Source organism: Girardinichthys multiradiatus, chromosome 10 (genome assembly GCF_021462225.1).
Source record: "Girardinichthys multiradiatus isolate DD_20200921_A chromosome 10, DD_fGirMul_XY1, whole genome shotgun sequence".
NCBI classification, from domain to species: Eukaryota; Metazoa; Chordata; class Actinopteri; order Cyprinodontiformes; family Goodeidae; genus Girardinichthys; species Girardinichthys multiradiatus.
The window spans coordinates 19356634-19383345 of record NC_061803.1 but is presented as its reverse complement, the minus strand read 5'-3'; the positions used below and the strand labels follow the sequence as shown (position 1 = coordinate 19383345).

General features: G+C 38.4%; 1 protein-coding gene across 3 annotated transcripts in view; it reads right to left on the bottom strand.

Moving 5' to 3' along the window:
- LOC124875099 (leucine zipper putative tumor suppressor 2 homolog) overlaps nt 1–26712 on the bottom strand; it is a 46664-nt gene that overhangs the window by 8023 nt on the left and 11929 nt on the right. For 2 of the 3 annotated variants that reach the window (XM_047376939.1, XM_047376941.1), the window contains exons 2-3: nt 13959–14086; nt 1155–1694 (exon numbers count right to left, since the gene is read on the bottom strand). In XM_047376939.1, coding sequence (XP_047232895.1) covers nt 1155–1667 — 513 coding nt within the window. In that variant the 5' untranslated portion in view covers nt 1668–1694; nt 13959–14086. Of the gene's footprint in view, nt 1–1154; nt 1695–10645; nt 10802–13958; nt 14087–26712 lie in introns of those variants that run through there. The other variant, XM_047376940.1, reaches the window with a different exon arrangement.

Sequence of the window (26712 nt, the reverse complement as noted above, 5' to 3'; positions counted from 1 at the left end):
CATGTTTTGAGATACCCAAAAACAATTACCACAGTTTTTTTTTTTTTCTGCCTGTATAGAGCATAGAATAATGTCCCTCCCCCAATTGTTGCTACCTAGTGTCAGACAGCTGGCTGAATGGAAGCTGCTGCATTTTTCCACACCTAAAAGATGTAGAAATTTGGCTGTATAAAAATATTTCCAATCATGAAAAACCATAACCAGTCATTGTGTACAGAATGGGAAACTACACACCCTCATTCCTTTTTAGGTAACAAATAGAGGTGCACCCATCAGACTTTTCCTAGTCAATCCCAATTTCTGTTTTTCTTTGAGAGCTGATCTGACAAGTTTTTTTTTCTTTCTAAAAAGGTCCATAAAACATGAGAGAAAACAACTGTTGACCCACTGATCAAGTGAAAATTGGCTGATTCCAAATCACTGGATTGGTGCATTTTTAGCTTTAAAAGAACAGTTGGAAACCTAAGAGCAGCTTGTCTTCAAAGCATCTGACTTCAGGCTGACTACCCAAGCCTAACCAATTATCATTTCATTTATTTTATTAGTTTGTTTTTCTACATAATACTGTTGGTTGGCAACAGTCATTGAACAACTCAACATTTGTAGCCTAAGATAATTTTTGTTGCTTGTCCCCAGTTGGGCTTTTGACAAGATAAAGCAATAAAATATTACACAAAGTTTAAATTACAAATATAAAATTAACCAGCTAATTTCAGCTTGTTTTACTTGTTACTCTATAAAAAGCAGGAGTGTAAAAGATTTAATGTGTAGTAGCCGTTTTCCCTATTTCTGCTTTATTATATGTATTAGAGCCAAAATATGATAAAGAAATATAACATGTGATAGCTTATAATAAATATGTTAGACTATCTTTGAAGCAGCGGGAATAATGTTGCCTATTTAAAAAAAAAAAAAAAAAAGCAATTAGATAACACCCTACATTTTTCTTTTAGTTAAATACTCTAAAACAATACCATCAGAATCTGATACCAGCCCATGCTTAAACAATACTGTCCCTGTTTTAGGGATCAAAAAGGGACATAATTAAGCAATTATTTACAACTTACATTTTTTATTTTATTTTTTTATAATACTTGTTAATTCCTGACTGAATTACTAGAATGACTAGGAATTTGTCATCAGCAAACACTCACTTTTTCCAGTTTTCCTGACACTGGGATCAGTCTTGGAGGAGGTCCCCCCACATTCCCATTTATCCCCAGCCCTTCTTTAGCCTCTTCCAGCTCACTTTCCAGGCTCGGAGGTCTAACGTGGTTATCGTTGCAGTCCCCCACATAGTCCTCATTTATATAAGTATAGTTCCCGTTCCCACTCTCCTTCTCCAGCCCTCTGCTGGATGTGGAGCTCTGTTTCTTTGGAGGTGGGATATTCTGCAGTAGTGGGTCCCTGGGTGACTCACAGCCTAAGCAGGAAGACCCTGGCGTGGGTCGTCGAACTCTGCCCCCCAGCTCTACAACAGAGCGGTGATCCTGGTAGGGATTGGGACGTGTGGTGACAAGGCTGCTGACGGAACCCATTGGATCCAGAGTGGGGGGTGGCAGGTTGATGGGAGGTGAAGGGCCTGATTGGTGTCGTCGGCGAGCTCCTCCAATGTGGCTGGGGGTGTGGGGCTCAGCAGATATGGGCAGAGCCTGAACCAGGGCCATGGTGGCAGCTTGGAGGGGTCACTTGCACTAAGGGAAGAACAAAAGTTGGAGATTGAGGCAAAAAACAAAAACTATAAGATCTATAGACTGTTGAAGATAAGATGATGACTGCTGATGAGGCTCCATGAACACCAGTTTTGAAAATCTTCATTGTCCCTGTACCTTTTTAGGGTTTTTTTGCTTTGAGTCTTGCCATGCAGGTATAACATTATGAACATTTATAAACCCTTTGCCTTCTTCCCAAAATACACCCTGGTGCCACGTTTTTCCAGGCAAGTGATGCACATGCATTTAGAAGAAAATATGATATACAAGCCCTTTGAAAGCACAAGCTTTCAGTGGTGGACAGAGCTCAGCATGCTACACAGTTCTATATTGAACAAGCTGTGATGCACTGTGTGGATGCTGTATCAGACCACATGGGTCAGGCTTTTTTCCTCATGTTTATCATTGAGCTTTAGACGCTTCTGACCCGGTCCCTGGTTTACCACAAATTCTTCCTTAGACCCCTTTTGATTGATACTGGCCACTGCAGACTGGGAACGCCCCAGAAGACTGCAGTTCTGGAGATACTCTAACCCAGTAGTTTACTCATCAGAAGTAGACTCCCGTTTGCTCAAATCCTTACGCTTCGACACAAATGTAGCGTAATCCGCCCACTAACAAAATTGTCAGTGTTTTGCAGTTGGGTCAGTGATCAGAATCTTATACACAATCTATGTAAAATGTTAAAGGTGACATATTAAACTTCCTTTTAAACATTTGGGATAGGTCCATGGGCTATTTTGAGCTCCTTTCAGGATGAGCTCTTTTAGGGCTCTGTCACTTTTAGGCAAATTAGCTGTATCTGCTATGCCACACCAACTCAATGTTGGGGGGCACAACCAGCACTTCGTACAAGTGAAAATGGCTGCCAGCAGATGCGCAACAGTACAGCCATACACATCTTTGAGTCAGACCCAGAAGCAGAAGAAGTGGAGCCTCCTGAACAACCATCAAGGATTCAGCAAGCAGTTTCTGAATGGTAACTTCAGAATTTCATGTTCATAAATGAAAATGTTATTATTTATTACCATCTCAATTAGGATTGCCACCGTTCTCATAACATACAAAATATCCAATATACATTTCCGTCACACTCATTTAAAAAATAAAATGAAGCCAGGAATCTGTTATACGACAGCGGGAGAATGTGCGTAGACACATGGGTCTTTGCAGCCAACAACAGAACGTCTGCCTTTTAGAGTAGCCATTGTAAAGGTAAAACCAGCCGGCTAAACGTGATCTTCTTCTGAAAATCAGGAGGGTGGAGTTTCGCTTCAGTTGCTAGTCAGGCAGGACTCAGGTGATGTTGCTAGGTGCCAGTGTAATTGTGATGTCACGGTTACACAGGTTTTGAAACCGCACGTTTTATAGAAAAAGGAAAACATTTATTTATATCCAAAACACAGCTGACTAGGTTTAGGTTTTTGCGTTTGGACTGTTTGTAGAAGCATTAGAGAAAAAGGGAATTTTGCATAACAGGTCCCCTTTAAGATATTGCTCTCAAATCTGTAAAAACAGATGTTTTCCATATCTCCTGCTTGTGTCTAGGAAATAAGTAAAACATTTTTCTTGTAGCGTATGCTTTTAATATATCCCTGCAGGGACACTGTCATGGAATGTTTTCTCAGTCATTGTCACTGCGTTATAAACATTATAAAACACACTAAAGCATTACAAAATTCCACAAGAGCATAGTGGCCCACACACAGAGTACCAGGACACACCATTCAGTAAATTCAGCCAAGCAGCACAAACATGGCTGCACCCATGAGGCGTCTGAGTCAACATGAGAGAGGGCTCTCCTGGTTTCACATATAAAACTGACCAACATGCTGGCATTCTCCTTGATAACAATAAACTCTACTAACGCCAAACATTCAAATCAGCTATGGGAGTACCTGACTAAACGTTTGCAGCTCTGGATAATCCTCCAACGGTGCAGCAGGGGAGAAAGGAGACCGGTTAAACCTGCTGGAATACTTCTGACGCCCAAAATTCCTGAGCAAATACATCTTTGTTTGTTTGTGGGAAATAAGATGGGGGAAAAGTCATAGACTAGCTTGTTCATTTCTTCACTCTCACAGGACTAAAGGTAAATATTGACATTATAAGACTGACAAAAGCAGTTTTAATGGGTGGCTGCAGATTTCTTTCTGTATTGATGACAATGGCCAACAGGACACTCGACTATGAGGTCATGCTCCTTTTAAAAACAAAGGCAAAGTCTGTTACGTTTAAAAACATAAACATAGTGAGTCAGAATATGCGGATATCCGACATGCGGGTGTGTTTCTTACTAAAGCTTCAGAATATGACAAATGACAAAGATCTTGTTTTTACAGCTCTGTAACCCTCTCAGCCTGACAAACTACATGAACGAAGGCCTGAAGTAACATCGGAAACTAGTTAAGATGGTAAATAAGGTAGAATAAAAACTTCCAGCTGGAATGCTGATCAGACACATTTCTGAAGCATAGCAGCAACACGAAGGCCAGGCAGAGTAATCTTCCAATATGCCAAGTTAACAACAAGTCTATAAGGCTATTTCTATGATTTGACTGATTAGCAAACGTTAATCAGCGCCCTTTGAACCCGGCTGATCCCTACTTCAACTCTGAAGTGACAGACAAATCTGGCTCTACAAGGTGCTGTTATGATGCATGAAAAAATTACAGGATTAGATTATCTGAATGCGTTCGTTGTTAGTTTGTTTATCTGTTTCGATAATAGGTAAAGTTGAAGGTGGAATAATTTTAACAAATAGAAGTATTTATAGCAGAGACATTACTGTGGGATTATTAGATTGTCAAACAAATGTGCTGCAGAGATTATCCTCTAAATCTGTCAGTTCTCTTTTAGGACAGTGAGATCAGGGAGATCACAGTTTGGAAACTGAAATTGCGATGCAGAAATCCAAGGTTCGATTCCTAACCTTGGAACCTTTACTGCACGTTTTCCTCATTCTCCATGCCCATTTCCTCTCTAGATACTGTGAATAAAGGACACTAGCAAACTGCACAAATATTTCCTGTAAAAACCTGTTTATTTATCAGGGTTTTTTTTATTTTGTCCACTGCATCTTTTCAAAACAGCTAAATAAATACTAATTGTAAACTATAACCTAAAATATACATAGCAAATAAATCAGTGCCCATCTCTTTGAAATAAGTAAGAGTTTATGCATATATAAGGGTAAAGAGGGAAAGAAAAGGCTAAACATGTTTGATTATCCAGGTGACCAAATAAGGGCTGAACAATATGCTAAATTACAATTGTCCTCTCAATATCAATGTGTGCCATATTGTTTTTGCAAGGACAGCTCGGATGCTATATCTGATAGGCTATAATATTTCCGGAGTTATGGATTAAAACTCTGCTTTCCATTTGGGCATTTGGATGGACCTGTGTCCTTTATGCCTACACCTGAAATAGATCCTCGTGACCAAGATCAGAAAGCTCAGGCAGTTTAACAGGGAAATAGTGATAATAGAAACAAAAGAGTAATGAGGAAAATGTGGGTTAATTGTAACTAATATTCTAATAAATATTTCATATTTACATATTTAAGAGCACCCAAATAAATGATCTAGCAGTGGCTTTCCTCAGATCATTATTTCTGATCAAGAGGAGTTCATCTGTTGTTCACAAAGAGAAGTGAATGAGCTCTAATCCCTGAGGAAACTATGCAGGGCCTCTTGTTACCAAAGCATAAGGGTCTCAAACTGTTTTTAAAGCCTCTGTCATGTTCACGCAGTCCTGGTTTCCCTTTTGTTGTCAAAGAGATGAGGGCCTTAAACACTAAAAGGGGGAAAATAAAGGGAGGGGGGTCAGAGAGCTGACATGGAGGCGAAGGCCCTCCTTAGCATCTTAAAAACTTTAATCGTTTTATGGCTCTCACAGCCCTCCGTACCAGGCTCAATGGCAAATAAATGGACATTAACAGCTAATGATAAAGCAAAGATGCTTGTCCCTTATACAAAGCAGAATGGCTCCAAACTGTTTCCAAAATGGCCAAAAAACAAACAATGGCATGGTTGTAAAACTAAATAAAAACATCAAAATTATTCAACAATAACTGCAAAAAAGACAACATCTGATGTAACAACAAAAAAAACATTGTCCAGCATGTAGGCGATATTTTAGCTACTCCCATAATATCTCCACTGTCAGCTGATTCTGACCGAGCAGACTGTTATTGTCTGGAAAAGGCCTTTGAGGGTTTTAATGCCTTTCAGTCAGTCAGTCACTCCTCCAGCTGGAGGAATGTGTGTTACTGCAGATGAGGAGAGCGAACAATAAGCATGAGTTAATAGACCATGTTTTGTTATTTTTTTAACAACCACAGTCTCAAAATACATATAACCTATACCTATGATGAATCTGTTGTAAAATTCATTAAGCTGAGCAGATGAAGGAATAACATCATGAACAGGAAGGAAAGACCATCCTGTTGACATTCAATGGAGCGTTTAACCATGATTAGTGTCCAACTACGCATGCTTCCTGGCTAACCAGATCACTTCACAGGTTCCAACACAAAATCCACAAAAGAAAGTACGTTTTAACATTACAATTCTTTCTTAAAATGCCCAGATCCATTTCAGGACAAAGCCACTATTCAGATTGTTTTGTTGTTTTCCCCCACCATTATGTCACCAAACCAGAGCACAGCACATTTGAAAAACGATTGAACAATCTGGCAAGTAACAAAAAATAAGGGATTTTTCCTCTCAAACATTAAGTTGGGTACCACTTGTATTTATTTTAAAAATATATTGTAATAGTAAAATGGAGGGGGGCATATTGTAATATGGTGTACATTACATTTCCATGTGTTCTAAGAAAAAGTAGCTTTAACTAGTCTTCTTAAGGAGTAAATAGGATATGATGAAGTTCTGTTTTGTTGGGTTTTATTTGTACAAGTTTTAAGGTATTGACAGATTTTCAATGACACAGAGCCAGATAGTAATCAATCCATTTTTCAACTTATCCAGTAAGCAGAAAACAAATGTATTGTGCAATTTATATAATAAATCAGAATTTATTAATAAAGGTATTTACTGATGAGAAAGTCAGCAATCAACTGTAAAATCTCTGATCAGTGCAATTCTATTAAAGACTAATGCCTGAATGTCTATCATCTCACTGAGCTAACAAAAAAAAAAGAGGAGCACTTATGGATCACATTCACATCCTTCTTTTTTCCCAGCTTCACACTGATGGCATTTGTTTAGATAGAGTGCACCCTTTATCAGAGCATCTAAAAGATACAAAATGCCATAAAGGTGAATATTGTTTAAACATTTGTCTGGTGTTTGTTACCAGACAAGTTTAAAAATCACATGATTATCATAAATCCCTTGACACACCTTAACTTTGCTCCTATGATAGTCACTTAATTTTAATACAGGCCAACTATAATTGATTAAACAAGGTCATTCCAAAACTGCGTATGAATTTTCCATCACTTAAGGAAAATGTGTAAAGATCATTAAACATTTTCAGATGAAAAATGCAAACAGGACTGAGTTTAGGAGACCATATGGTATAATGTAACAATGTGTCCCTCTGCATGATGCATGATCTGCTATGAGATTCTGTATAACCTTCAGTAAAAATAACATGACACCATTAACACAAAAATGTAAAGCAAAAATTGTCGTTGAAATTATTTAATGATGAAAAATAATTTTTTCATCATTAAATAATTTTAAAGCAATTTTTCAGACTTATTACAGTTATAATTTTGTATATCAATAACCTTTAATTATTTTTGATACACTTAAGGAAAACCATAGTTAAATTCAGGAGTAGTTTTCAGATGCAGAATAGTATACCTTTGACCTTTAAACTCTTTATAGATTAACCCTGGGAGTAAAACAAGCCGATAATATCTTGTTAATTAGTCGTGCTAAAGGCTCGGGTAGCCAGCTTACAGCTGATATTAAGACTGAAATGAATAATCGATTATTGAAATAAGCGACAACTAATTTAGTAATCAGATAATCATTAACTGGAGTTTACACACTCTACTACATTCCATTTGCTCAAAAAAGCAACCCACTCAGAGCAGCAGTTAGGCTAAAATTGTACCAAAAAATGTGTATGGTAAAAACTTCTTTGTCGGTAAATATGTTCTATCCAGAACTCAAGTAGCATAGTTTTAGCTTCACCTGGTTCAAATTCTTTAAAAAACCTCATATTAAGCTCCTTTTGCTTTCCAATTATTAATCGATTAATAGAAAAAAAAGAATCGACAGATTAATCGATTATCAAAAATAATCGCTACATGCAGCCCTAGTTGACACACTTCTTGTTTGCCCATTATTGTTTTAAAACAGCTTTACCTTATGAGTAATGAGTGGTGCTGCATTTGTTTTCACACAATGACTCTTTCTGGATGACGTGATCAGGAATATTTCTAAACAGGTAAATGTGCTTTTCTTATAAAAAGGAGCGAAAAGTGTAGTAGCCTTCTTTAAGCCAGCTGACCAGCAGTGCCAAACCACAACTGGGGGAGGTGAAGCGCTGTGCTACTCTATGGTTTATATCTTACAGCTGAAGAAAATTCTAGTCAACAAGTCAATTTTTCAGATATCTAATTAAAAATGTCCTAAATCTGTAGGAACAGTTTGATGGAAAAGCTTAGTGGTTTTGACTTGGGTTTGGTTTAACTTGATACCAGCCTGTGCCCAGGTATGTGCATCTCTCTTTTTCACCTAAGAGCAAATTTGGATTGGATAAGAGATTTAGCCATTAAAAATGGTATACAAACTATCTGTATTTATCATCTTATTTTCTGAGGTGGAAACGGTGCCTGACAGACACAACAAAGCAACCCTGGACCAGTTTTTCGTTAGCATTTCAGACTAATGATTCATACACTTTATTATACATAAAAAACATAAGTTTGCTGCCTGCTTTAAAATACCTCCAGTGTCTTAGTTTATTCTAATAGCCAGGTCATACCAATCCATTTACAGTAAGCCTTTATAGATGTATGATTCTTACTGGAGTAAAGAGTAACTTCCTGTCTGCATAAGTCTGAGATTGGTCATTAGAGGCGTATAAATATAAAAGCTGTTTTATAGAGCCAGTTTATACCATTACGGTGTATATCACGCAATGGACCCTAGCACTTAGACTGCAACATCACACAAACCTGCTTTGACCCAAAGTTAAAAAGCCTATGCTAAATCCCTCTTTATTTGCACCACACCATAAACACACATACACAGAGCCTAAAAATACACCTCGCACCAGGTAAAATGTGTCCTGATTGAAAATGTCAGCCCTCGACTGAGAGCCTCAAGAGGGATATTTGTGGAGGGTGAAGTAGAGAGAGCATCTTAGGTTTCTGCAGTGAATGTCTGCATGTCTGGAGATCCCCTCCTCCACTTTCCTACCACTCAAACTTCTGAATCCCACTCTGTTACCCCCATTTCCACCTCTTTATTCTTCTCTCTCTTTGGAAACTGGAACAGAGGGCATAAGTGTGACAATGCTATTTTGGTTCTAACGGTGACAACCTAGCTTTCTGCAGCCAGACGCCTCACAGCCCAGACAAAAAAAAAAACTATACCCACTATGGAAAATGTAAATATTGCTAATTGAGGTTGCTAAGCTGATGTTGATGCTAATTCGCTGCTGACAAGATGTGAAAACCCTGTTTACCATTTGTTGGAGATAAATTATGAGCATGGATTTCAACTGAAGTTCACAAAATATGAAGTTTTCTAAAAGAATAATGAAGAAAAAAAACTGCTAATTCTGCTTTGAGCATATCGAGCATAAATCGAGCTAATAATCTGGCAGTACAAAATATTATGGCAGATGAGCAAATTGTCAGATTTTGACATAGGTTCTGAAATTTTTGTGGTTTTGAGTTGCAAGTGGGTCAACATTCCATGTTTGAGTTTGGTTCCGATGGCCTCCAAGCAATTATGGAAGCTGCCATGGATGGCAGCACCCATTCATTGAAACACCAATCCATCTGATTGGTGTTTCATGGATATTTACCATAATTAACATGAATAAATGTTGAATTCTTCTTGTATCACCCTAAATACTTGACTGCCAGAACAGTGGCACTGCATGCAGCCTGAACTCATTCTACTTTGGTTTAAATGAAAAATTTCTCTGACAGCCCAACGAGGGGATTTATATTTTACTTCCTCCCTCTGATGTTGACTGTAATGATGGCCATGGTTTAAGCTATACCGCAGGTGCATGCATTGTTAGGCTAACTGGCTTTTTGTGGTTGTTCATTTTTCCTTGAAATCCATGCTGTGTTCTCAAATGCACCTCAAACATTTTGCTGCAGTCACACAGAATATAACCAAATCTTTGGAGGGTGACTTTGATTTTAAAAAATATGAATAAAGAAAAACACAAAAAAATACAAATATACATGCTCAATGGAGCCCTGCCCAGCTGCCTTATGTGATTTGCAGAAGCATGTGCACGTGAAGTTTGTTTTTCATGAAATGTGTCTCTGCATGTTGCACATGTTAAATGTGTTACATTTAACATGTTGTTCTATAAAAGGACAAATTATATTGAAAGTAAGTTTGTTAGCTTAAAAGAAAGCTTAGTAATGAACAGACATGTGGCAATGAAAATATATACCTTTACTTTTAAGAAGCTGAAACGGAATTTTAAAAAGCTCGTTTTTAAAAGTAGCTCGTATTATATCATAATTATAAACTATACTAAGTAACTATACAGACAATTGGAGCAGCTTACATTGGTTTTTATTTTCACAACTCTACAATGTTGGTTTGTGTTAATACACAATAAAACTGCATAATGTACATGCACCAACTATAAAAGAGAAACAATAAACCAGCCGTCAAAGAGCCGTACGCTCTTCTGCAAAAGTAAATAAAACAAACCATCCCATTCCTCTAATCTTCAAACAATCAGTGTCTTACCCCAGTTTGTTTCTTGCATGGCTGCTTTGGTGTCTGACCAGCTCCTCCTGATTATCCAGCCTATACTCCAACGTTTCTCAGATGTAAGCTCACTCACTATGTTCGGTTTCTAAAACCACCCCTTCCACAAAAAAAACTCTAAATCCTCCCTCCAAAACTAAAAGAAACAGCTCATTCTCAATACAAATGCCACCAATGTGAATAAGAGCTCAGTCCCCTTCCCTTCCTCAGCTTTCATGCTCTCCTGCCTCCTCTTCCGCACAACACAGCCCACCCTCTCTCTGATACAGATACACCTCCTTTTCCCCCTGCTTCAGTTCTCTGCCATTTCCTCCGACCAAAGAACCTCAGCAAAGCCCTGAACTTCCTTTGTTGGACAGGAGAATGAAGAGAAAGGAGAAAAACAAAAAGCTGTGGAAAAAACAGCTCAGAGTTAAAAACTATTCGGCTCTTTTTACCTGTATTACAACTGCACAAACACCAAGTATAAAGTCATCTAGTTGATACAGGACAAATATATACAAAAACGTGCAATATCAGTCTCCCAAATGCTTGTACTGCTTAAAAGACCAAAACATTGATTGGCTTGCGATGGACATCAAAACATAGAACTGTAGAGCTGCACCAATCAGAGTGGAGGGGGTTATATCATGATAAAAATTGTGAATTTTGAGAAAATCATAAAATCTTACAAATTATGATTTGGAACAATAAGTTAATATCAATTTTGATTAAAAAAAAGGAAAAACAAAAGCAATTATTGTGTCCTGTAGTACAGTCAGACTCATGTAACTGTAAGTAACTCATTTGATTTATAATTTTGGTTTATGGGGCTGTGACAATAGGCAGATGATTAGCCAAAACAACTAAATACTTTTATTGTAAATTTTGTTGTTATAAATCAATAAAATATGGTGATATACTTGTAAGGCCATATCAGCTTTTCCTATTAACAATAACTGCTTTTGAAAACTGGAAAGACTAATGTCCACCAATACAGTGTCATATCTCACAGACAAACATTTTCAATTTAATATGTTTAATTTGCTAAAATCAGAATTGCTGTAAGCCATCACTTTAAAAAACAAATATTTGAACAATCCATAATCCACCATATCCTTCAAAGTTAGTAAATGAGATGGTATAGTCTATATAACTCAGCTGATCAGCTCCAAAAACAAGACTGGGGTAAAGTAGGGTAGAAGAAGTAGGCTAGGCCCTGCTACAGACTTTCACACAAATCTGTCCCTCATTTCTGCTCCCTCTCCCTGCTCCTAGAAATGGGTCACATTGGAGGAGCAGTCTGTCCTTGAGCCCTGATGCCTACGCTGGAGTTCACGGTCATTCTTGACGGCAATGTCTCAATGGGAGGTCTGCGTAGCACTGAATGTGCCACAAGTAAAGTCCTCGTGGAACATCAATCAGCCAGCCCAAGGCCACCAGTACTGACTGCAAATCGCCTGTGTGAATGCGAGCATCAACACCAGCGCTTTATAGGCCGGAGTTGGACTAACGTGACTCAGCCCCCTTTGAGGGAGGGGATTTACAGACCGGGGCAGCAAAGGAAACTAAAGACTTTGTTCTTTTATTCTGCAGGACAATGAAGCAAACATAGTTTGAAAAATACAGTAAAGTTCTGGCTAAAACCATTATATAGTTACATTCCACTGATATTGGCGTTCTCTCTGTTGTACAAGGTCATGTATCATTCCTGATGTCAAAGGAAAACAGTAATTTTGAGGATGAAAGAGGACCTTTTTTTTTAATTATTAGAAGAACAGTGGCAATCCAGAGCAGAACAGAATGGAGAAAAAAAAAAAAAAACAGTGCACTACCCTAGATATAAGGGAGGACAAATCTTATCCTCAGAGAAGATATGTACTTACTATTATCTACAGAGCCCCACAGGTTTTAAGTGCAATTAATTTCTGTAGTCTGCCTTGTTGAAAAATACAATACCTCTTCATCTTCAGTTTTCGAGCAGACCAGAGGGTTTAGAGTCAGAACTGACTGGTATTTAGAGCTGCTCATAATTTCACGTATCTGGACCAAAACCCCACAAGGTTTTAGTGGATTTTAGCAGGGCATTTTTGTTTTATTTGGAAGAATAGTATTCTGTCCCCAAATCCTACTCTATTGTGTAGACATATGGAGAAAACAGGAGATTGTAGTCACATTCAGAACCCTAACAGTACTGCAAGAAATTCCTGCAGCGCCACCACGGTGGCCCGGCATCTTGCTAGCCTTCCTCACCAGTTTCAATCTTTGTAGACCAAAGGTTGTAACTGAATCAAAAGATGACTCCACAAAGGTTTTTTTTTCAGGTTTTGCACTATTAACCAACCAGGTTTTTACATATTTTTCTGTATTTATTTTTTATGAAATTACAAAATGTTTCGATTGATTCATGCAGGTTGTACATCACAATAAGCTTGGAAAGTTTTAAAAAAATTATTTGGCCTAATTTTTCTGCATCTCAAAAAACTTCATCTTTTTTTTTTTTTAAATCAGGGGGGTTTGTACTTCTGTATTCCACTCTAGGTCTGTCGAGTTAAGCACGATCTGACAGGATGCTGAGAGGGGCCACATTTTTAAGTACTCAGAATGTCGCTACTAAAAGACCACATTTCTGCTTTATCTCCATTTCTTATGGATGCAAAGCAGGTGATCATCCATCACAGGACCAGATGCCATCTCTCTGCGGTCCATCAGCCTGCTTCCATCCATATTTTCATTACAAGGGCTCTAATGTGGGAACAGAAACTGGCAGAAAGCTAGGCCATCCATCAGTGTCCGCCCAGCCTCGGCATGGGGACATCATTCCCATTGGATGCTGCAGCTAAAACTGGTGCGGACCAGCCAGCCCTTTGGACTGCTTGTCTCCATAATAATCCACCAAGGCGCAAAGCATTACATGAACACCTCAATATTAAAACAAGTGAGAAAACTGAGCCTGTGTCATGGAGTGCTTCATCAGTCTCAGACCCAAATAGAGATTGAAATAAGCTCCCATGGTAAGTCCAGTCATAAATCCACAGACTAGCTGTACCGAGTTGGCAGGCACTCGACTTAACCACAGTTCTGATTTACTGTATAATGCGCCAAAGAGATTAGAGTTGTGCCTTGAGCTCTGGACTTACAGCAATACCCCATCCTTGATTAAGATCTGTTCTGATGCACACTCTCACGCAGCAGAAATCTGTTAACAGTCAAACAGGATGCATACTGCATGTTAAAGCTATGTCAATAAAAACTGCTTTGGGAATCATTTGTTCAAAATGAAGTCAGATTTCAACCATTTTTCGGCACTTACCTTTGAAAGACTACCTGTCTTCAGCTTCTGACAACCTTAGAAGAGTATTTACACGTCTGGTGAGCATGGTAGTAACTCATACTGGTGAGAAGCCTCATTTTTTTTCTTTGCCTCGAAGTTCTCTCAGACTGAGGGGAGACAAAAAAATGCATATTATTCAGCAGAAGCAAAGCAGTGAGGTAAACAGCGCTGTGGAGAGCTGGAAAACCTGAAATGTGACAACTGTGTTTATAGAAGTCAGCAAGAAAGAGGAAAATCTGAGTCAGAGTAGTAAAAAAGAGCTTCATTTGAGGGAAGGTTAAGACTGAGGGGGAAATTCCAGGTCCACATGAGTGAAGACCAATGCTAAAACTGTAAAACCCTGTTCACAAAACAAACGCCTGTTGTGTAAAGTCTAAATGTTAAAAGCTGATGTCATCTATACAGCTTTGTCCCACTGTTTAATGATTTTGTACGGTTTAATTTTACTAATATTAAACATAAGGCCAATCTAATACAAACAGGCGTTTACAATCTGACGATATTGCACACACTAATATTGTGATGGTGATATTTTCACAGCATTGTGCAGCCTTATTGTTGATCAAACTGAAATAACCAAGTGATCCCTGCTACAAAAAATTTATTAGCGTCACATAACCACTGTAGACAATGAGTATAGAAAATTACTTTAAATTGTCGATTGGCAAAGTAGGTATGAAACATCTACCAGGTAGGTACGAATTGACACAGTCAGTAAAAGTTTAACAAAATGGCAAAGGAGCAAAATAACCAATGGCCGCTTTTTTGCTCAGGTTCTAAAATGTGACAACTACAGCAAAGAGTCACAAAATTTAATGAAATAAGTAATTACTAAATCATTTGTTAGCTAAGAACAGTCACAGTAAAAATAAACACCATCTGTCCAGAGTTTTAACATATATTGACCTGGTCTTTTCCAGGCTGTAAGATTATTTAAATCAATAGTATTAGGTGTACAGTAACCCAAAACAGATTCAAACCCATCAATTTCTATTGAAGATGCAAAGCACAAAACCATACAATTAAAGAAGGGTGCATTTACTATCTACCTGGATTGTGTCATCATTTTACTGAGGATTTAATCAATGTAAAGACACCTCTGTTATTGCAGTGTAAAGATAAACAATAAGGATTGGCTGAATTAATTAATGTTGCCAATACAAATTTTTCTACTTCTACTTAATCTTATTATCCTTTTAACTTAATTGAGCACTAGTGTCCTTTAACGTTTTGCTATATTGTCATAAATATTACTGCGATTCTTTCTAGAAATATCTTGATATACCTCCGTTTTATTTTCTTTCTCATAATAATGTTGGAAACAGCTATCAGTTCAAATGATTCAAATAAGACAGTAAACACATGATGAAGGCAGAAGCTTGGGCTTAAAGGGCAGCAGTATATAAAATGTTGCTCCATAATTGGTAAAAATGGTAAATGTGAATCAGAAATGGACACGAGTCTGAATAATTCACTGGCATCTCATCGATTCTTTAACTTTAAAACCAAGGCATCTACACAATAAAGCAGTTAAAAGCAGCAAAAGGGCTTTGTTTATAGTATCCTTTATTTTTTAAAGCAAAAATAAAAACCTGATATAATTCTATTTTTATTTTAAAACTATATATTTATTTGTTTCAATCCCCATTCTGTTGTTTTGGATTAAAAATTAAAACTGTTGACACAGGTGTGAAACAGAATGAGGAAGGTAGCATCTGGTTAGCATGTATTCTGTTTATCAGCCGGATCATGGATGTTTGCTAAAGCTAACGTTACCAACTGGCAACAGGGACAGTGTAACTTAAGACCGTCAGCTCCTCCATCTGTGGCTGACGCACCACAAATGTACGTTAGAGACAGATGGAAGTGCTGAGGACAGTGAGGCTGCCCACATATAATGTGGTTCAACCGAAAAAGTACTTTACAGCGGCTTTCTAAATGTTGCCTAATAGAGTCGAGCCGCAGAATAAACTCGGGCCCCCTGAAAAGGAATATCCTGAAGGATTAGTTTTAAATGTTGACAACTGCTTTACATAAGAGAAACAGGTGTTTTCTCTAAGAGGGTCACACCCTCACCTGCTTCTCCGAACAGACTAGGATAATCCTTATTAAAAGAAAAAGCCCAACAGCGGAGATAGAGGGGTTTGTCGCAGGACATTTATTGTATTTAATTCAATCACACAAAAAGCAGAGTTAAACATTGTTTAACATCATAATCCTTAAATTCTAATTAATAAGAAGATCCAGCTTCATCTAGGAAATGTAATTTAAAAGTAAAGTATGCCTGAATGGATTTATGAAACTTCACACTTCTCACTGAAGTGCCCTCAGGTGCCCATTGACCTCTTTCAGAACAGCTTCTACAGTAACTTCTGCTATAAATGGAGGCTCATCTCATCCAGAACCTGGGTTCTTTTTGTTTCAAAATTTCCTTTCATGTCCCCCTTTTTAACATCACTTGAACTACAAAAAATTTAAAGTTGCCAGAAAATAAATAAATAAAAACAGCACCTCATCCCAGTGGCAGGAGGAATGTCAACAATTAAGCGCTAAATCAAACGCTTGTAAGAGATCAGGATATATGGACAGAATTTGTTTTAAAATCTGCTTCTGCCATCTAAAGAGGGCAGACAGAGGGAAATGGGACACAGATTAGAGTTTAATCTGGAGGGGAAATGTTTACCAGTGCTCCGGTGTGTACACTCTACCAGAGAACGGCAAATGGCACAAAAAAGCAAACAACAAAATGAAGATATCAAATGTTTCCAAAGTCAATACTAATTTTTGGCCTAACAGTGCTGTAAAAAAAGTATTTGCTCCCCAACAGATTTCTGTTTTTGCTTTTCTGTCGCAGCAAAATGTTTAGATCAAACCAATTTTCATATTGGACAAACATAATAACAACAAACAAAATACCGTTTTCAAGTAAGGATTTAATTTATGAAAAGGGAAAAAGCTATCCACACTAACCTAGCAAAATAATCATCCATTTGGGATATCATGAAATCAGAAAGCCGAGTTCAAATTTAACAGTCACACCCAGATGGGAAAACTGCCAAATCAGTAAAGTCAACAAATCACTTATATAAAAGCAATCTGACAACATGAAGTAGGCTAAAATATCTCAAAAACAACACACCGTGCTCTATCAAAAGAAATTCAAGAAAAGATGAGTAATTAAATTATCAGCGACAATCACTCTGGAAGGGGTTACAAAGCTATTTCTAAGGCTTCAGTACTACAGCGAACCACAGTGAGAACCATTGTCCACAAAAGGAGAAAACATGGCATATCTTATCCTGGAAGTCACAAAAAAACCCAGAGACACATCTAAAGCACTGCGGGCCTCACTTGAATCTGTTGAGGTCAGTATACACGACTCAACAATAAGACAAAGACTACATCTACATCTTGCTACATCTGGCTTAAAAATGACAAAAATATATATATATAAAATCCCAATTGTGGAGCAGACTTTTCTTCTTGACTAAATATGTGCAGAACCTGCAAAAAGATATTCATTCGACATCGTGTTGGTCACGTCTACATTTTATTTTTTATTTAAACCCCCCAAAATTGGTGGAAACATTAAAATCTAAAAAATTTCAGTCTTTTCTCACAGATTTCATAGTGCGAAGCAAGAAACCTGAAGCCTCATCTTGGGCAGGCAGGATACCTAAAGACTCTTCTGAGCTCTTAACAAGGCTCAACAGTACTTCCAAATTCCTTGCCCTCTGAATGAATAATCTCTCTCTATTGTTTAGTCACCACTTCCAGGAATCAGGCAGCTGCAATATGATTTTGTATCAAACTTCATTTTCAACCACCGCATGTCCATTATCAGAAATATGTTGTGAGAAAAACTGTAGATAGATAGTGTTTGAGTGACTTGACAATCTGTGTCCTCTGAATAATTGTATGATAGCTACATTACTGTACCACAGCTAAACCCTCACATAAAACACAATGTGGAGAAAAGCATGACTTTCAGCTGCTTCCATTCACTGCTGTAATGCTTTATATATAAAGAATGTTATTCTGGACAGGGATGCTGGCATCTGCCTGTGCAAATTAGATTAGCAATGCTAAAAAGAACTGGAGAAGCAAGTCTCATCATCTAACTGATTGCCGAGAGATTTTCAGGTTTTTTTATTTTGCTCAGATTTTTACGTTTTTTATTACAATTTGTCACAAGCAGTTATTTACCACTGTGGAGAATTACAAGCAGACTGGGATTGCCCCAGAGCTCTTTGAAATCCCTGTGTGGGGTGCTTGATCTGTTAGGTCTCCAAGCCACTGCTCAGACAATTTTTCTACAATCTTCCCCCTAATCACTGGATAAATGGCCATATGAATGTTCAATTTTCCCCCTAATCACTGGATAAATGGCCATATGAATGTTCAATTTCTGAACTCAAATTGGAGATGGAGACTTTGTGTTCATGACTTTCATATTTAGTGGCCACTGTTTTATGTACTGATGCCACAGTTAGGTTTTTTGCACGTAACGTCATCAGTCCTTGGCAAATCGATTTTGAAAATGAATACAACTATCGTAAACAGCCAGCCTGAACTTACTTCATCCCTTATCCAAACAGTGCAAGCCTGCAGCACTAAGGTTTACTACTATTCTAATGTTCAACCAAGTGGTTCCACCCAAAGTTTGCAAACTATGAGAAAACATGGAACCATTACACCTGAACAAAGGCCCGTTGGAAAACAGGGAAGTGGTGAAGCACAAAAGAACATCCTGCACAGGTCATATTGTGCAGGTCATCTTTGTAGTGGCTTGTGCTTAAGTGTGGCAAAGGACATGATAACACTGTAACAAGCACTCATAAATCCTTCTACCACACAAATATTTGTTTGAAAGAGAGAAAAAAAACTGGCCAGAGGGTGGAGAGTCAGTCAACAGGGAAAACCAGCATGCCTGATAGCCCACATGGAAAACATTCCAGTCCATCTTAAACGACTCAAAATCCTAGACATCCTCATTTAGGATTTTTCGAGCCAAACCTGAAACATCCTCTGACATGTCAGAAACCTACTGAGAGAAAACTGCTTCTCTGTTCAGGCTGGCCATTAGGTGTTGTATGTATTTTTTCGTTAACACCCCTTAATAATGAGGTTCATACGGTAATAAAATAGAGAATCAATTTCCCATTTTGCTTTTTTTAGTACCTAAATTCCCTAAAAGGTTAACATTATCAGCTAATCAGGTGATTTTTTTCATTGCATTGAATTACTCAGAAAGCAAAAAACTAATTTTAATGCACCAGCTATACATTCATGGAAACAGTCGAGAGTCATCGAAGCATCTCTGTCTATTCTGCTAAGCACACATGTAAGGACAGATAACTGTTCTGACAATAAACATTTTTTATGCCATCAGTGCTCCTAGATAGGACCAACGGCTCCCCACGCTCATTACTTCAGATCCACATCCCCACTGCCTACGTATGTTCTTATGAAACACCGTGACGCAGCTACCGTGCTTCCCACCACCCACGCAACTGGTGATTCACACCTCAAAACCACCTCTTCACCTTTCACTCATCTACCCACCAACTGGACAGTCTCTACATTCAAAAAAATAATAATAATTCACCTACTGTACTGTAGAAGTGTTAATCTGTTGATGCTTTCTTATGTCCTGTTATCTTTTATTTTTTATGTTTTCAAAATAGCAGTAAACTTGTTTAATAAAGTGGAGCTGGATGTTATATGTCATCTCAGCTGGAGAATAATCAGGCCAGAAATCACACTGACACAGAGGAGAAATGTATTTAAAAATATCCAAAACAACCAACCTCAGGGAGGATTTGTCCCACTTACATAATGAAAGTCCAGTTGAACACCCTGTTCCCATCCCCCCCCCATGAGAAAACTAAATAAAAAGGTGGTGGTACAAGCAGACCTGATAAATGTTTCATAAATTGTGTTGCTAACTGCCCAATTTTTCTAACTACCTAAAGCCATCTAGAAAACCCAGATAATACGAAAAGTGACACAGAAGAATAATGCAACCTTACTGGTTGACAGAGAAGGGAAACAAACTGAGGAAAACAAATAGTATGCCACAGGAATGTCAGTAAACAAAGGCCGGAATAAGTATCAAAATATAACAAGGTTTTTAAATGTTACAGTTTCAAAACTGCTACAAATCTTCCATTTCGTTGTTCCTGTATGATTCTTTATAAATGGCCACAGTGAACAGAGCACTGATTCTGTTGCATGGAGGTGTTACTCAATTAAGAGCGGAATGATGAAGGAAATGCACTGCTCAAAAAACTTAAAGGGAAACGTTTTAATCAAAATATTAAGTCAGTTAAACTTAATAATCTGGTCAGTTAAGTAGTAAAGGGGATTGTTAATCAGTTTCAGCTGTTTTGATGTTAATGAAATTAACAAAAAGGTGCACTAAAGGGCAACAATGAACTACCCCAAAAAACAGGAATGGTTTTGCAGGTGAAGGCCACACATTCAATTCACCTTCTCATTTTTTTTTTACTGCTTTTCTGTAGTTTTCCATTTGACCAGGGTCTGTGTCAATACTGGTAGCATGAGGCAATACCTGGACGCTACACAGGTTGCACAGACAGTACTGCTTCTGGCTTGAATGTCTCTGACCAAACCATTTGAAACAGACTTCATGAGGGTGGCCTGAGGGCCCAATATCCTCTAGTAGGCTCTGTGCTCACTGCCCTGCAGCGTGGAGCTCAACCGGTATTTACCAGAGAACACAGGAATTGGCAGGTTTGGTGCCCTGTTCTTTCTACAGATGAGAACAAGTTCACTTTGAGCTCATGTGAAAGGAGTAAAACGGTTCGGAGAAGCTGCAGTACATATGATGCCTGCAACATTGTTCAACGTGATTGGTTTGATGGTCAGTCAATTTTCAACAGAAGATTTCTGGTACATCAAATTTAGATCCATTCGACGCCACCAGGTTGCACGTCACACTGTCCATGAGCTCAGTGAGGCCCTGTTTAGGATCTGGGAGGAGATACCATAGAACACCATCTGTCATCTCATATCATCATCTCGTTGTCAGGCATGCATTCAAGCATGTGGGGACTATACAAACTACTGAGTACCATTTTGAGTTGCTGCAATGACATTTTAGCAAATTGGACCAGCTTGCCACATCAGTTTTTCAGCTTAAATTTCTTACAGACTTTGGATTAAGCCCTTGATCATTTTCATCAAATGCTGTAACATCCTTGTGCTCCTAACACATTACCCATTTTATATAAGTATGGATATCCAGCATGATTTTTTTTAAATTAAGATTTAAAAGGTGTACCCTTATTCATTCATTCATTTATATATAAATATATATATATATATATATATATATATTTATATATATACATACACATTTCATACAACAAGCACATTCAGTTGAAAACTACAAATACATTTAGTTGGGCCCGAGCAGCAAAGCAGCTGCGAAGGCCTATTGTAATCGCTCGAATTCTTATTATTATTCTTCCGGGGACTTTTGGCGGCGCAATATGGGGACTTTGCCATGCCCCAAAACTCACCAAATTTTACCCAAAATTGTCCACCGCGTGAAATTTTTGTTCTTTAATATCGTTGTCAGTGGGTGTGGCCAAACCACTTAGCCACGCCCCCAAACGTGAGATAGGCCAAACTGTAAGTCGTACAGATCTGAAATTTGGCACAATGCTAGAACTCCTCAAACCAAGAAAAAAAGTCTCTTGGGGGTATGCCCTAAAATGCACAGGAAGTCGGCCATTTTGGGTCAAAGGCCGATTTTTGCCCGTTTTTCACTTTTACTCACCTCGAACTTTAACGAACTCCTCCTAGGGATTTTCAGCTATCGGCTTCATATTTGGTCAATATGCAGTTAAGCCATGGGGGATTAAAAGTTATCAAAATCGTGAGTTTTTGGCCATGTTTAGGGGGCGTGGCAGGGGCACGAACTTGGCGTTTGAGCCAAAAGTGAAAAATTGCAATAACTTTCCCAAATAAATTCCAAATCACACCAAAACTGGCATGAAGGAGGGACATCGGGTTCGTGACGATCCTATGGGGTCATATGCTGACCTCATCAAAGCCACGCCCCCTCAGAACAGGAAGTCACTTTTTTCACTTGGAAAGGTGCCTCTCTGACCCTATTGACCCAATAAACTTCAAACTGTGTCACAAGACAGATAACTAGTGGGTCTAACTTCGATTGAAGCACAGTGAGCTTTCATAAAAGGGCGTGGCCATGGCGGTGCAGCAAACTCAGACGTCACGCCATAGCCATACGTTTGCCTCTAATTTCCACATACATCATCTCATCTGCACCAAATTCAATGTGATTTAACCTTGTCCAGTCCCCAACAGAAATCTGATGACATATTTGGTGGGCGTGGCCTAATTCGTCCACAGCGCCCCCTAGAAGATTTCAAAAAATCAGCCCCAAGCCATGCTTTGACCGAGGAATCTGAAATTTGGTACACATCTGTAACTTCCCAGGACCTACAAAAAACTTTCTTGGAGCATTGGTCCAAACCCAACAGGAAGTCGGCCATTTTGGATTGAAGTTGCCTTTTTGACCCTGTTTTGGGCGTTTCTAGCCCGCATATCTGAGCGAACTCCTCCTACAGCTTTTGACTTAGAGACTTGAAAATCACTCAGTATACTCTTATGGGATTGGGGATCAAAAGTTATCAAAAGCTTTTTGATACATGAAAGCGTGTGGGCGTGGCCACGCCTCAAAATATGACTTCTCGCCATAAAACACTAAATTGATATAGCTCCTACAAGGAAAGTCACAGAAAAATGAAACATTCTGGGATTGATCTGCCTCTACGCCTGAACAATATTCACTCATCACATTCTGACATCATCGAAGCCCCGCCCCCTGAGAACAGGAAGTATTACGTTTTCCTTTACAGAGTCAATGTTTGATGTTCTTCACCTAATCAATGTGAAACTGTCCCAAGTAACAGATAACATGATGCTCTTAGACAGTCGACAGTACTTACTGCTTTAGCTGGAGGGTGTGAATATGATGGCGTGGCGAATTCTGATGTTACGCCATGGCCATACGTTTGCCTCTAAATTACACATGCATGGTCCCATTCACTCCAAACTGAATATTCTTGATCTTTGTCAGCCCCCAAACAGCTCTTTTGGATTTAAATTTGGATCAATAGCGCCCCCTAGGACACTTCAAGGGCTATATCTCGCTCATTCATCATCGGATCCACTTGAAATGTAGTATACATGATCATGAGTTAATGATGGACATTTTGACACAGTCAATTGATGATGTTTTTTAGCCCCGCCCACAAACAAACAAGCGACTGCAGCGTCCTTCTGGAAGGTCCGATTTACTCAAAATTTTGAATGCTTTTTGCCAGACCGAAACTCTGCATGACCGAAGATCATATGACATGTTGCTCACAGTACCACTTAGTGACGACGTGTTGAAGTGAAGCGGTGTCATTGTCGGTGGCGTGTATGAGGCGATGCCAGGCTCCTGCGGTCGCTCAACAGCCCGATTTGCGCTGAGGGGTGCGAGGGCCTTCAAAGCTGCTTGCAGGTTTCTAGTTTATGTTTATTTTTGCTGTTATACTCACTAAATTATTTTAGCAGCAGTACAGTTACAGTGACCCTTCAATCATATAATAAAATGCACAATGATTCTGTAGTTCCTCCAGGTTCTTCTAAGCAAATAATACTTTAAAACAATGAGCCAGAACATTATACAATACTAATGTTGTAGAACAACATGGGACCTACTTGAGTTCTGTGGGTCGTGGAGCAGGCCACCCACTTGGAACAAACCCCTTGAGATCAATTGACAGGATTTTCTTTTGCCAACATTAACTGTGACTTGTATAATATTATAATTAAAATAAATCTGAAAGAACTAAACACTCATGAAGAAAAACATGAAAAACAACTAAGACTTCTTTTTTTTTTTTTTGCTTTTTAAATTACTGATTTGTTTTTTTGTTTGGCATTTTTCATGTTCCTGACCTTAATTAGATACATTGTGGGCTACACTGTAGTCTGGGGCTACAGATGGATTACAGAAGGATGCTAAGCAGCTGACACAACTACAGAGTAAACAAGATATGACACTGATGGCAATGACTGAAGAGCATTAATGTGAGAAAAACAGGATTATAATAAACGCAGAACTGGAAGTGAGAGATCCTGCTGGACTGCTCTGCACATGAGCACATATGGGCCTCCCTGCAGCAGCTGTGAATGTCATGATAACACTAACTACACCTCTAAACAATGCTGCTCATGGGAAAAGGTCTTGTTGCTTATGCATTTCTTTTTTTTTTTTCCAGGGCACATAATCATCCACGATTAAAAACAGATGATGCAACAAAGTCTGTGCGGTATAGCTTTCTGACAAGTCGAGCACATCGGCGTAATCTTAGATGTGGGAACCGTTCCAAGTATAACAAAATTGTGGCTAAATCCTCTTACACACCCCCGAAGATTGAGCTAATTAAATCCAACTGGCTCCAAAGAATTCTGCAACAACTGTACGGCTTTAAGAAAATAAACAATATCTCCACGAAGCAATGACACAAAAGTGAATTTCAGTATGGTGAAAATACTCAGCAAAACATTCCAATAAAAATCGGTGGAACTAGTCCCTACATGTGCATAAAAAACCATTCATAACCCTTAAAGCTCTCCAAATTTTATCACTGCCACAAATTTCATTGCATTTTATAGGTGTTTAGGCTAAAGTAGCTTATAACTGTACAAATAAAAACCTAATAAAACTCACTGCAACCAACCATGTTCAAACATAATCTAAATAATAAAGAGTCCAGCTGTTCTGTGAAAGCCTTAGAAGTTTGTTAGAGAACATTATTGAAATCTGCATCACAACGAACAAGGAGTACAGCATACAGGTCAGGGAGAAGGTTGTGCAGAAGTTTAAAGCAGCGCTAGGTTATAAAAAACTATCCCATGCTTTAAACATCTCACAGAGCTCTGTTCAATCCATCATCTAGAAATGGAAAGAGTATGGCACAAGTGTGAACCTACCAAGACATTCACCCAAGCAGACAAAGACAGCAATGATCAGAGCAGTAGCCAAGAGGCCCATGGTAACACTGGGAGAGCTACAGAGATCCACAGCCCAGGTGGGAGAATCTGGAGACAAAACACTTATTCATGCACCCGAGAAATCAGGCTTTTTAGGAAGAGGGGCAAGTAAAAAGCTATTGGTGAAACAAAAAGCCATTAAAAGTCAAGACTTTTGGCCCACACGCAAAATGCCATTTGTGAGAGAAAAAAACTCACTCTGCACATCATCCTGAGGCAACTGTCCTCATGTTAAAACACAGTGGTGGCAGTATCATGCTGGGGAGATGCTTCACAAGGTCAGAGAAGCTGTAAGAGTTGAATGAAAGATGTATTCAGCTAAATACAGGGCAATCCTTGAAGAAAATCTGTTAGAGGCCCCAAAAGCTTTGCGACTGGGGCAGTGGTCCACCTTCCAGAATGACAGTAACCCTGAACATAGAGCAAGATCTACAATGGCACGGTTTAGATCAAAGCATATATTCATGTGTTAGAAGGCCCAGTAAAAGTTCAGACATAAATCCAAGTGAGAATCTGTACCGAGCTACTTGGAAAGAAAATGGGGCAACATTTTCAGTTTCTAGATCGGCAAAGCTGATTGAGATATACGGTATACTGTACTCCAAAAGACTTGAAGTTGTAATGATTCCAAAAAGGTACTGATTAAGCGTTGGTTGAAGACATATCACTCCTTTCAAATATGTCTTTGTAATACAAAACTAAAACCTAAACACCTTTTATCTCTTCCTACCATTTCAAACTCATGCTCTACTTTGATTTGATCTATCACATAAAATCCCAATAAAAGAAATTGATGTTTGTGTTTCTTCGGTGAAATGTAAAAATGTTCAAGGGGCACAAACACTTTTGCAGGGCACTGTATATTTTAAATACTGTTCTCTGTAATGAACAGAAATTGAGCTACCAATCTAGGTTTAAGGCAAATAACAAGGTTATCTCCCATAAAAGTTTAACATTCTCAGCATTACATCAGAATTAACTTCCTCCAAGGACACTTTACCTGAACACTAAGTGATTTCTGTCATGCTGACTTCACTGTGACTAAAGCAACCTTCGTCTTATCTGAGCTGTTTACAAAACTGTTAATCTAATCATCACTGCAGCAGCTCTGTGAAACTCATTCACAAAGTGACTGCAGAAAATACGCACTGACATGGGTCTAGTTAGAGGGAGAAGGGGAGGAAACATTTGGAAGTTATTAAGAAAATGAATGGGGCTACAGTGGAGCAGTGATTGAGTACAGACACAGGTTCACTCTCCTATATGCAGCCAGACATTTAAATTCCTTTACTTCTAATGATCCATCTTTATAAGTATATTTTCTTTTAGTCATAATAGAGTAGCAATTCAAAACAAAGGTCATCTCAAGGCACTTTGCAAGAGAAACAGACCAGATTCATATCCAAAATATATAATCCTTTCAACACAAATTCAGTATAAGTAAATCCAACTCACTCCAATACAATTTATTTTTTATTTAACTTAAAGCCAAATTTGATCCAAATTATATTGCAGCATAGTCAAATTCAGCTAATCATTTAATGTTAATTGATTAAGGGTAATTATCCAAGGAGAAAAAGCAAGTTGCAACAAACCATTGATTGAAGAGCAGCTGGTCACTCAAAGCAAGCAT